This window comes from Vulpes lagopus, chromosome 12, assembly GCF_018345385.1.
Source record: "Vulpes lagopus strain Blue_001 chromosome 12, ASM1834538v1, whole genome shotgun sequence".
Taxonomy (NCBI): Eukaryota; Metazoa; Chordata; class Mammalia; order Carnivora; family Canidae; genus Vulpes; species Vulpes lagopus.
Window position 1 is genome coordinate 12,983,536 of NC_054835.1, and position 13,673 is coordinate 12,997,208.

General features: G+C 43.9%; 1 protein-coding gene across 11 annotated transcripts in view; it reads right to left on the reverse strand.

Moving 5' to 3' along the window:
* EXD3 (exonuclease 3'-5' domain containing 3) overlaps nt 1–13,673 on the reverse strand; it is an 86,578-nt gene that overhangs the window by 18,591 nt on the left and 54,314 nt on the right. For all 11 annotated transcript variants that reach the window (XM_041724274.1, XM_041724271.1, XM_041724277.1 and 8 more), the window contains one exon: nt 183–236. In XM_041724274.1, coding sequence (XP_041580208.1) covers nt 183–236 — 54 coding nt within the window. The remainder of the gene's footprint in view (nt 1–182; nt 237–13,673) is intronic.

Consider the following 13,673-nt stretch of genomic DNA (forward strand, 5'->3'; position numbering starts at 1 on the left):
ACAGAAGCATGGTTGCTGAGCTGCAGCCACAGAACCCAGAGCCTCTCCAGCACCCCCTTGCCAGCTCAGCCCCCACTCCCATCAGCCCCATGGTAAGACCCCAAGGAGGGGTGGTCTGAGGGCCACCTGAGGCTCCCTGGGAAAGATGAGGCTCAGGTGTGAGCTGTCTTTGGGGCCCTCACCTTGTGGTACGGCAGCCCAGATGTCAAGATGATTCTTCCCTCCTGCCTGGCAACCTGTGTAGGAGGCAGATGGGCAGGTGGGACAGGTGAGGGGCACCCTAGCCCCCATCTTCCTTAGGCCCCTCCCTGTCCCCCAGAGCTGCCTCGGCCTGGGGCCCGAGCAGCCATCAGGATCCTGCAGCCCATCCTGGGCCACAGCTTTGTTCTATAGATTTGGTCTTAGAATCATACAAACATTTTACATAATTTCAAACAAAAACTTAATTTAAAAGCAACCTCTAGGGATCCCTGGGTGGCGCAACGGTTTGGCGCCTGCCCTTGGCCCAGGGCGCGATCCTGGAGACCTGGGATCGAATCCCACATCAGGCTCCCGGTGCATGGAGCCTGCTTCTCCCTCCGCCTGTGTCTCTGCCTCTCTCTCTCTCTCTCTGTGACTATCATAAATAAATAAAAAAAAAAAAAAAAAAAAAAATTTAAAAGCAACCTCTAAAAATCCAAAGAAGGTGAAACAAATGAACGGCACAGAAAGAAGCATTATGAGGGACGTGAGAGCACAGTAAATCGATCGCATATCTCCAGATACTACGCTACAGACCAAACATAAAGTCCTGTAGCGATTTTACTGGTGGTGGTAACACTGGCATTGTACTTGGAAACGTTCGTGTGTGAACTGTGACAAAAACAGCTTATGCTTGTGTTGTGTTGGGTTCAGTGGAGAGAGGTGAGGTCTGAATTAAAGCTAAGGAAATTACCCCATGGCTTCAGTCCTCAATAGAAAGCTTCACTATGAATTTCTTTTTCTTTTCTTTTTTTTTTTTTTTTTTAAAGATTTTATTTATTTATTCACTATAGTCACACACAGAGAGAGAGAGAGGCAGAGACAGGCAGAGGGAGAAGCAGGCTCCATGCACCGGAAGCCCGACGTGGGATTCGATCCCGGGTCTCCAGGATCGTGCCCCGGGCCAAAGGCAGGCGCCAAACCGCTGCGCCACCCAGGGATCCCTGAATTTCTTATACGTATATATTGACAAGTATTTCATCACTCTGGCTATCACAAAAGCCCAGAAATAAGACCTAACCCTATAGCCGGGAGCAACCTGTGGCCACACTGCTTTCCAAATAGGTGGAAAGGGGACTGGGGCTTTTTTTGAGAAATAGCTGATTCCAGGGCTAAGGCAGAAAGTTGAATGAAGCTGGAATGTCTCAGTGTGTCAGAAAACAAAGAAATTATCAAAGTCCACAAGTGTCACAGCAAAAGGACTCACAGATTGGAGGGGTAAACCTACAAATGAAGCGACAGCGGTTGTGCACAGAAATGCCAAACAGGGCTGTATCTGGCACACTTCTAAACAATCATTAGTTATCTTTGAAGAATTCAAGAAACCACTCAAAATTGTAAGAGCTAAAACTATAAAAATTTTAAAAGAAAACATGGCAGGGGAAATGTCATGGCCTTGGATCTGGCAGTGATTTCTTGGACATGGCACCTAAAACACAGACAACAAAAATAAAAATAGAAAAATTGGGCTTCATGAGAATTAAAAACTCTTGCACATCAGAAGGCACCATCAAAACAAGTAAGAAGACAGCCCACAGAGTGAGTGAGAATATTTGCAAATCCTGTGTCTGTTCAGGGATTAATACCCAGAATATAGAAAAAATTCCTACAACAACAAAAAAGCAATTAAATATGGGTAAGGGGTTAACTAGATGCTTCTCCAAAGAAGATGTATGGATGGCCAAGAAGTACATGAAAAGGTGCTCAACGTCACTAATCATTAGAGAAATGCAAATCAAAACCACAAGAGATGCAACTTCACACCTGTTAAGACAACTTTTTTTTTTTTTTTAAGATTTTATTTATTTATTCATGAGAGACACACAGAAAGAAGCAGAGATACAGGCAGAGGAAGAAGCAGGCTCCCTGTGGGGAGCCTGATGTGGGACTCAATCCTGGGACCCTGGGGATCACACCCTGGGCCAAAAGCAGACGCTTAGCCACTGAGCCACCCAGGCATCCGAAGATGGCTTTTTTTTTTTTTTTAAAGCAAAATAAGTGTTGGTAAGGATGTGGAGAAATTAAAGCCTTCATGCATTGCTAGGTGTAATAAAGTGCTATATTCACTGTGGAAAACAGTATGGCAGTTTCTCAAAAAGTTAAATGTAGAATTACCATATGATCTAGGAATTCTACCACTAAATATATATATATATATATATATATATATATATATATATATATATATATCCAGAACTGAAAGCAAAAATGTGAACAGATACCTGTACACAAGAAGCACAGTAGCATTATTCACACTAGCCAAAATGTGGAAAGAACCCAAGCGTTCCAAGTGTCTATTAACAGATGAATGGGTAAACACACATGAATTTATACAGCTTTAAAAAAGAAGGAAATTCTGACACCTGCTACAGTGTGGATGAACTCTGAAGACATCGTGCTGAGTGCAATAATCTGGACACAAAAAGACAAATAGTATGTGATTCTGCATATATGAGATATCCAGAGAAATCAAATTCTTAAAGACAAAGTAGAATGGTGCGTGCCAGGGGCTGGGGCTGGGGGCTGGAGAATGATGGTTTAATGGGGACAAAGCCTTTGTTTGGGATGATGAAAAAGTTTTGGAACTAGATAGTGGTGATGGGTATACAACACTGTGATTGCCCTTTTCTAAAAAATTTTTAAAAAGATTTTATTTATTTATTCATGAGAGACATAGAGAGAGAGGCAGAGACATAGGCAGAGGGAGAAGCAGGCTCCATGCAAGGGGCCTGATGTGGGACTCAATCCCAGGTCTCCAGAATCACGCCCTGAGCCAAAGGCAGACGCACAACCACTGAGCCACCCAGGCGTCCCTGTGATTGCTCTTAATGTTACTAAATCGTACACTTATAGTTAAAATGATCAATGCTTTGTGTATTTTATTATAAAAAATAAGAAAAAAGCAATAAAGCAAGTGGTTATTTTGTAGTGAAAACAAATACACATCTATGTGATGAATAAAATAAAATAAATGAACAACTGAAGTAAACGTGAGGAAAGAACCAAATGAGTGGACAGTAAAGAGAAAATACAGACTATCCACACGGAAATGACAAAGGACTGATGGGAAACGTCTCAAAGCAATGACAGACACTAAAAAACAATGTATTATTTTCAAATTTTTGTCAAACTATAATTATCAACCCAGTAACATTCACTTTTAGAAGAGAGAAGGCATAGAGATTTTTCAGGGAAAAATAGCCCCCAATGAAAGGATGTAGCAGGGATCCTTGGGTAGCTCACCAGTTTAGCACCACCTTCAGCCCAGGGTGTGATCCTGGGGACCTAGGATCGAGTCCCACATCGGGTTCCCTGCATGGAGCCTGCTTCTCCCTCTGCCTGTGTCTCTGCCTCTCTGTTTCTCTCCGTGTCTCTCATGAATAAATAAATAAAATCTTAAAAAAAAAAAAGAAAGGATGTGGCAATAGACGTTCTTTTAGCAAGAAAGAACTTACTTTTTCTTGGAGCAAGCTCTGTGCATATGCACATCCACACATCATAAACTCTTAAAACCATCAAATACATAAAACAAATGTGATAATGTCTGATTTGCAGAATTCAGAAAAATCACACTGTGTCAAAATACTAATAGTTGGGAAAGGAGTAAGAAAGTTGACTTGTGGGGATCCCTGAGTGGCTCAGCAGTTTAGCGCCTGCCTTTGGCCCAGGGTGCGATCCTGGAGTCCTGGGATCAAGTCCCACGTCGGGCTCCTGGTATGGAGCCTGCTTCTCCCTCTGCCTGTGTCTCTTCCTCTCTTTCTCTCTATGTCTATCATGAATAAATAAATAAATAAAATCTTTTTTAAAAATTTTTATTTATTTATGATAGTCACACACACACAGAGAGAGAGAGAGGCAGAGACACAGGCAGAGGGAGAAGCAGGCTCCATGCCACACGGAAATGACAAAGGACTGATGGGAAACGTCTCAAAGCAATGACAGACACTAAAAAACAATGTATTATTTTCAAATTTTTGTCATACTATAATTATCAACCAGTAACATTCACTTTTTTTTTTTTTTTTTTTTTTAAAGCAAAATAAGTGTTGGTAAGGATGTGGAGAAATTAAAGCCTTCATGCATTGCTAGGTGTAATAAAGTGCTATATTCACTGTGGAAAACAGTATGGCAGTTTCTCAAAAAGTTAAATGTAGAATTACCATATGATCTAGGAATTCTACCACTAAATATATATATATATATATATATATATATATATATATATCCAGAACTGAAAGCAAAAATGTGAACAGATACCTGTACACAAGAAGCACAGTAGCATTATTCACACTAGCCAAAATGTGGAAAGAACCCAAGCGTTCCAAGTGTCTATTAACAGATGAATGGGTAAACACACATGAATTTATACAGCTTTAAAAAAGAAGGAAATTCCGGGAGCCTGATGTGGGATTCGATCCCGGGTCTCCAGGATCGCGCCCTGGGCCAAAGGCAGGCGCCAAACCGCTGCGCCACCCAGGGATCCCAATAAATAAAATCTTAAAAAAAAAAGAAAGTTGACTTGTTCTAAGATCCTCGTATTTAACTTCAGACAATGTTAACTCAAATATAAATGTTAAAATTTCTAGGGTAATTTCTAAAAGAATGGAAGCAGAATTTTTAACTTTCAAGTTAATAGAAAAATAGAACAAAGATAAAAAAAAAAGCTACAAGAATGTTAATAAAGGGGAAAAAATAACAGAAAAAGTGGGATCAACAGAAAGCACAAGTCAAAATAGTACAGCTGAACCCAAGGTATATCAGCAGTTACATTAAGTGTAAACAGACTAAACTCATGATCTGAAAAGCAAAGATTGTCAAACTAGACTTTTTTTTACATTCAGCTAGAAATAATTTATAAGAAATATATAATATATAAGGGTAAAAGAAGGTTGAAAGAAAAAGGTGAGGAATGATATATAAATACTAAGTAGTGAATGCTGGAGAAATGATGTCAATGTTAGTTAAAATAGACTTTATGGCAAAAAGCATTATCAGAGCCAAAGAAGCTTACCTCATAATTATAAAAGATTTCACTCAACAGGAAGAAATAAGAATTATCAAAATATATACATATGCACCAAATAACACAATTTAAAAACATATAAAGCGGGATCCCTGGGTGGCGCAGCGGTTTGGCGCCTGCCTTTGGCCCAGGGCGCGATCCTGGAGACCCGGGATCGAATCCCACGTCGGGCTCCCGGTGCATGGAGCCTGCTTCTCCCTCTGCCTGTGTCTCTGCCTCTCTCTCTCTCTCTCTATCATAAAATTAAAAAAACAAAAAACATATAAAGCAAATTCTGACACTAATATAAGAAGAATTTGATGAACTCACCATCCTAGGGGACTACAGTTCAGAGAATTAAGCAAAAAAAACCCACAAACAAACAAACAAAAAAACAACCAAACAAGATATAGATTGAGCAGCACATTAATTAAGCTTGATCTACTGAGTGTGTGTGCATGTGTGTGAGAGAGAGATGGAAATAAGCATAATTGGAGGAGAATATGTATCCTTTTATAATCCTCATGGAATATTTATAAAGGGGGGGTCATCTACTTGGCCACAAAGCAAGTCTTCAGAGATCTCTAAATTGGCAGATTATAGACTATGCTGCTTGACTACTATACAGTTAGGTTAGAAATCCATTTTAAAAAGGCAGCTAAAAAGCTCCAAAACTTTAAGCTTTCTGAAATTGAAAAAACAGCCTTCTAAGGAACTCTTAAATCAAATAAGTAATTACAATGGGCACTCAAAAGTTATTAGACCTATAAAATAGTAAAAAGTACTACATACCAAAACTGATGGAATGCAGTGAAAAATAGCACTTCAAGGAAAATTTATGGTCTTCAATGTTTACATCATAAAATTTTAAAAGAAAACATGGCAGGGGAAATGTCATGGCCTTGGATCTGGCAGTGATTTCTTGGACATGGCACCTAAAACACAGACAACAAAAATAAAAATAGAAAAATTGGGCTTCATGAGAATTAAAAACTCTTGCACATCAGAAGGCACCATCAAAACAAGTAAGAAGACAGCCCACAGAGTGAGTGAGAATATTTGCAAATCCTGTGTCTGTTCAGGGATTAATACCCAGAATATAGAAAAAATTCCTACAACAACAAAAAAGCAATTAAATATGGGTAAGGGGTTAACTAGATGCTTCTCCAAAGAAGATGTATGGATGGCCAAGAAGTACATGAAAAGGTGCTCAACGTCACTAATCATTAGAGAAATGCAAATCAAAACCACAAGAGATGCAACTTCACACCTGTTAAGACAACTTTTTTTTTTTTTTTAAGATTTTATTTATTTATTCATGAGAGACACACAGAAAGAAGCAGAGATACAGGCAGAGGAAGAAGCAGGCTCCCTGTGGGGAGCCTGATGTGGGACTCAATCCTGGGACCCTGGGGATCACACCCTGGGCCAAAAGCAGACGCTTAGCCACTGAGCCACCCAGGCATCCGAAGATGGCTTTTTTTTTTTTTTTAAAGCAAAATAAGTGTTGGTAAGGATGTGGAGAAATTAAAGCCTTCATGCATTGCTAGGTGTAATAAAGTGCTATATTCACTGTGGAAAACAGTATGGCAGTTTCTCAAAAAGTTAAATGTAGAATTACCATATGATCTAGGAATTCTACCACTAAATATATATATATATATATATATATATATATATATATATATATATCCAGAACTGAAAGCAAAAATGTGAACAGATACCTGTACACAAGAAGCACAGTAGCATTATTCACACTAGCCAAAATGTGGAAAGAACCCAAGCGTTCCAAGTGTCTATTAACAGATGAATGGGTAAACACACATGAATTTATACAGCTTTAAAAAAGAAGGAAATTCTGACACCTGCTACAGTGTGGATGAACTCTGAAGACATCGTGCTGAGTGCAATAATCTGGACACAAAAAGACAAATAGTATGTGATTCTGCATATATGAGATATCCAGAGAAATCAAATTCTTAAAGACAAAGTAGAATGGTGCGTGCCAGGGGCTGGGGCTGGGGGCTGGAGAATGATGGTTTAATGGGGACAAAGCCTTTGTTTGGGATGATGAAAAAGTTTTGGAACTAGATAGTGGTGATGGGTATACAACACTGTGATTGCCCTTTTCTAAAAAATTTTTAAAAAGATTTTATTTATTTATTCATGAGAGACATAGAGAGAGAGGCAGAGACATAGGCAGAGGGAAGAAGCAGGCTCCATGCAAGGGGCCTGATGTGGGACTCAATCCCAGGTCTCCAGAATCACGCCCTGAGCCAAAGGCAGACGCACAACCACTGAGCCACCCAGGCGTCCCTGTGATTGCTCTTAATGTTACTAAATCGTACACTTATAGTTAAAATGATCAATGCTTTGTGTATTTTATTATAAAAAATAAGAAAAAAGCAATAAAGCAAGTGGTTATTTTGTAGTGAAAACAAATACACATCTATGTGATGAATAAAATAAAATAAATGAACAACTGAAGTAAACGTGAGGAAAGAACCAAATGAGTGGACAGTAAAGAGAAAATACAGACTATCCACACGGAAATGACAAAGGACTGATGGGAAACGTCTCAAAGCAATGACAGACACTAAAAAACAATGTATTATTTTCAAATTTTTGTCAAACTATAATTATCAACCCAGTAACATTCACTTTTAGAAGAGAGAAGGCATAGAGATTTTTCAGGGAAAAATAGCCCCCAATGAAAGGATGTAGCAGGGATCCTTGGGTAGCTCACCAGTTTAGCACCACCTTCAGCCCAGGGTGTGATCCTGGGGACCTAGGATCGAGTCCCACATCGGGTTCCCTGCATGGAGCCTGCTTCTCCCTCTGCCTGTGTCTCTGCCTCTCTGTTTCTCTCCGTGTCTCTCATGAATAAATAAATAAAATCTTAAAAAAAAAAAGAAAGGATGTGGCAATAGACGTTCTTTTAGCAAGAAAGAACTTACTTTTTCTTGGAGCAAGCTCTGTGCATATGCACATCCACACATCATAAACTCTTAAAACCATCAAATACATAAAACAAATGTGATAATGTCTGATTTGCAGAATTCAGAAAAATCACACTGTGTCAAAATACTAATAGTTGGGAAAGGAGTAAGAAAGTTGACTTGTGGGGATCCCTGAGTGGCTCAGCAGTTTAGCGCCTGCCTTTGGCCCAGGGTGCGATCCTGGAGTCCTGGGATCAAGTCCCACGTCGGGCTCCTGGTATGGAGCCTGCTTCTCCCTCTGCCTGTGTCTCTTCCTCTCTTTCTCTCTATGTCTATCATGAATAAATAAATAAATAAAATCTTTTTTTAAAATTTTTATTTATTTATGATAGTCACACACACACAGAGAGAGAGAGAGGCAGAGACACAGGCAGAGGGAGAAGCAGGCTCCATGCACCGGGAGCCTGATGTGGGATTCGATCCCGGGTCTCCAGGATCGCGCCCTGGGCCAAAGGCAGGCGCCAAACCGCTGCGCCACCCAGGGATCCCAATAAATAAAATCTTAAAAAAAAAAGAAAGTTGACTTGTTCTAAGATCCTCGTATTTAACTTCAGACAATGTTAACTCAAATATAAATGTTAAAATTTCTAGGGTAATTTCTAAAAGAATGGAAGCAGAATTTTTAACTTTCAAGTTAATAGAAAAATAGAACAAAGATAAAAAAAAAAAGCTACAAGAATGTTAATAAAGGGGAAAAAATAACAGAAAAAGTGGGATCAACAGAAAGCACAAGTCAAAATAGTACAGCTGAACCCAAGGTATATCAGCAGTTACATTAAGTGTAAACAGACTAAACTCATGATCTGAAAAGCAAAGATTGTCAAACTAGACTTTTTTTTACATTCAGCTAGAAATAATTTATAAGAAATATATAATATATAAGGGTAAAAGAAGGTTGAAAGAAAAAGGTGAGGAATGATATATAAATACTAAGTAGTGAATGCTGGAGAAATGATGTCAATGTTAGTTAAAATAGACTTTATGGCAAAAAGCATTATCAGAGCCAAAGAAGCTTACCTCATAATTATAAAAGATTTCACTCAACAGGAAGAAATAAGAATTATCAAAATATATACATATGCACCAAATAACACAATTTAAAAACATATAAAGCGGGATCCCTGGGTGGCGCAGCGGTTTGGCGCCTGCCTTTGGCCCAGGGCGCGATCCTGGAGACCCGGGATCGAATCCCACGTCGGGCTCCCGGTGCATGGAGCCTGCTTCTCCCTCTGCCTGTGTCTCTGCCTCTCTCTCTCTCTCTCTATCATAAAATTAAAAAAACAAAAAACATATAAAGCAAATTCTGACACTAATATAAGAAGAATTTGATGAACTCACCATCCTAGGGGACTACAGTTCAGAGAATTAAGCAAAAAAACCCACAAACAAACAAACAAAAAAACAACCAAACAAGATATAGATTGAGCAGCACATTAATTAAGCTTGATCTACTGAGTGTGTGTGCATGTGTGTGAGAGAGAGATGGAAATAAGCATAATTGGAGGAGAATATGTATCCTTTTATAATCCTCATGGAATATTTATAAAGGGGGGGTCATCTACTTGGCCACAAAGCAAGTCTTCAGAGATCTCTAAATTGGCAGATTATAGACTATGCTGCTTGACTACTATACAGTTAGGTTAGAAATCCATTTTAAAAAGGCAGCTAAAAAGCTCCAAAACTTTAAGCTTTCTGAAATTGAAAAACAGCCTTCTAAGGAACTCTTAAATCAAATAAGTAATTACAATGGGCACTCAAAAGTTATTAGACCTATAAAATAGTAAAAGTACTACATACCAAAAGTGATGGAATGCAGTGAAAAATAGCACTTCAAGGAAAAATTTATGGTCTTCAATGTTTACATCATAAAATTTAAAAGGCTAAAAATTAAGGAGCTAAGCACTCTGCTTGGAAATAACCCCAAAAAAAGCAAAAGGAAGGAAATGATAAAGATAAGAGTAGAAATTAATGAGATAGAAAACAAAAATGCAATAGGATCAACAAACCAAATGCTCCCAATTTGAAAGGACTTATTAAATTGACAAATCTCTGTAAGATCAAGAGAAAAGATGGAGCACAAGTATGCACCAGTGAGAGTGGAGTGTGAACAGAGCCACACACCGGGCAGGACTCACAGAGAGAGAATACCAATAGCCGCATGTATCTGGAATGGTGGGCAGGATGGACACATTCCAGAGAAAGACAGAAATTACCAAAAGTGGCTCAAGAAGATGCAGACAGCTAAATGATCCTATAATCATTAGATGGAAGAGAATCAGCCCAAGAAACTCCCTCCTGTCACACATCAGGCCAGGAAGCCCTGCAGGAAGGCAGCCAGCACTGGAGGGGAAGATAATTCAGATGTTCTTCAAAGTTGCAGAGAGAGGGATGGCTCCTCTGCTTGTTTACCCGGAGGCCGGAGGCCAGGAAAGGAGGTGATGGGGGTGGGGGATGCGCTCCTGCTGAGCTGCCCTGGTTCCCAAATAGGACTGTCCAGCCAGAGCCAGCGGTGCAGGAAGCAGGCCACGTGTTGGGCCAGGCGGTTTGACCCAGAAGCACAGGGGGTCCAGGCTAGAAATGCCAAAGTGGACACACATGAGGGGCCAAGCCCCATGGGCATCCCAGCAGCGGCAGATGTGCACCTTGCCAGGGCTTCTGGGCCCCAGGGATGGGATGAGACCCGTGCCCCTGCCGCTCCCAAGTGACGTCTCCAACTTGGACTGGACGTGACAGGAAGGGCAAAAAGCAGAAACTGGAAGGTTTGGAAAGGAAGGAAGGGAAATAGCGCCACTCAAGGTGGCACGGCAGTCAGGGGAGCCCTGAGGAGCACACGCCAGTTCTGCAGGACTGAGGACAGTGGGGCAAGGTGTCCAGGGAGTGACCCACGCCGAGGCTGGGTCCCGGGTGAGTTGATGACATGGTACAGGGGCTCGTGGCAAGGTCGCACACCATGTCGGAGGTGGATGGAGGCTCCAGAATTACAGATATGTCGCCACCTCCCATGATGCATGGTTGGCGCAGGTCCCAGTGGAGCTTTGTACCTGCCTGCACTCCCCCCACCCTTCAGATGCCACAATGAATAGCCAAACCCCCCAAGGCGCTGGGGGGTACGCGAGCTGAAGTCCGCCAGCACCTGGGTCCCCCCACTCAGCAGCAGGATCGGCACAGAGTCATGCTCAGGCGCGGACTCAGGGCCCCAGGAGCCCCCCGCTTGGGCTGCAAGGACACATGGCCATGGGCGCTGTATCTCTGTCTCTTGGGAAAAGCCGTGGCTGCCAGGTGCCTGAGGTTGGCCCTGAGGCTGGGCACATGGGCACCTCTGCCGGGCCAGCGCCAGGACTGCTGATGCCCAGACAGAAGCACAACACCCCCCTGAGGCCTGTGAGTCCTCGCACGCAGGCCTGGGTAAGGGCCTTGTGCTGCCTGCCTCCTCACAAGGCCTGGCCCAGAACAAGGTGCCAACAGCTCATGAACAGGAAAAGCGGCTCCACTATGTTGATCGCCAGGGAAGAGCAACTTAAGATACGTGAAATAGGATTTCACAGCAACAGGCCTGGCGACATGGTTGGGCTGACACAGGTGGTGACGCCGCCGCAGGAGAGCCTGGGGCTGGCTGCCTGTTCTCTCTGCTCCTAGGCTGCGTCGGGGCGAGCAGAAGCTCTCTGTCCCTCTGCGGCCCAGAGCGGGAAGTGCAGTGCCCACACCCGTTCCTTCCTTTGCCACTTTGCCTGGCTCAGCCAGAGCAGCCAGCTGCTCCCACGTCCTTGTGCCTTTGCTAAGAATGTCCTGGGGCAGTGATGTATGCTCACCCAGCATTCCTCTTCCCACCGATTCTCAACTACGGGCATCCCGGGAAGGCAATGTGTTGAGTAACTTGCCCCATTGCCGCAGGGACTGTGGTGATGACTGTCCCATGCCTCATGGTGCAGACCGGAGGGCCGGGCCTAGAGCCCCAGGCCCCATTCAGAGGATGCATCCTGAACGCTGTCCTCTGGAGCCACTTGGGGATCATCGAGTGTGTCAGTGAGTGTTGCCCAGGGCAGTAGCGCCCATCAGAGGTGCAAGGGGGAGCGGGCTGGGCACATCTGCAGTTGGCGGGAACAGTATGGGCCCTGAGCAGTAACCAGCCTGTGGACTTTCTCCTGGGATTCTGGTTCTGCTGGGGGCTGAGGTGTGCAGGGCTGTCCCTGGCCTGATGTAAACCCGTTGCTTTTGTGACACATCAGCTGGTCTGTGTTTCCGCGTCCCACCAGACTGGAATCTCCCAGCACCTGATGAGAGCCCTGTCCTCTCCTGCAGCCATGTGACTAGAGACGGCAGGAGGCCCCAGGATGTGTGCCCTGAGCGCGGGGCAGAGAGACTGGCAAGCACCTGATACAGTGCCAGGGAGCTGACCCCTGATGTCCTGGGCCCTTGGCTGCAGACTGTCCTTTCTGCTCCAGAACATGTCTGCCAGTGTGTTAACAGTGCACGAGACGGAAGGTATAAATGGGGCCTTCTTCTGTACAACCTGCTCACTTCCAGACAGCTATGTGCACATAGAGGGGACAGGGCAGAGGGGCAGAGAACCCAGCACAGGTTCCCGTTGCTCAGCACCTAGCCTGGATCCCATGACCCTGAGATGATGACCTGGGCCAAAATCAGGACACCTGAGAGTCGGATGCCTGACCCATAGAGCCCCCAGGTGTCCCCAACAACCTGCTTTTGGACAAAACACATAGTTCATCTAATCAGAGGTTTGACATGGAAACATATGACTCAGGGGGGTCCATAGAGGAGGACACCAAACAGCCAGGGGGATGCAGGAAGTCCTGCTGCGGAACAAGCCTGAGGGCCCTGCCCCTGTGAGGCCACAAAGAAGGTGCCCTAAGTGGACACATGTATCCCACTGGCCAGCGAACAGGCATGCAGCCTCCTCCCCTGCAGACCCCAGTGGAAACACAGAATTTGTTAGAGGCTTAGATCAAAGGGCTGAATAGAAACATGTTAAGGGATTTTGGAAACCGCATGGCTGACAGGAGTCCAGGACCAGGACACGGCCAGGGGCTCACACATCCAGGGCGGGGCGGCCAGACAAGGACCACCCATGAGGGCTGCCTCCTGGGCCTCCAGAGAGGCCTGGGCATCTCTCCCATGACACTTCAGAGTCCGTGTGTTCTGTGCCATGCGGTTCGGCTGCATGTCCTGGACCCCGTGGCTGACCTTTGCTGCCATCCACTCGCAGGCCTCTAGGGCTGGCCAGGCCCCCGTCATAATGCCCCAGCCACGACCCATTCTCAAAGCTCCTTCGTGTCTGCAGCCATGTGCCAGGGCAGTGCCACATTCCCCACAAGCCCAAACATGGCCCTGTGGTGGCCCGGTCGCCATGGCTGCAGGGCTCCCCGCTCGGGGCTTACAACAAAATCGAGGTGCTGGCAGCCATGCTCTGGGGT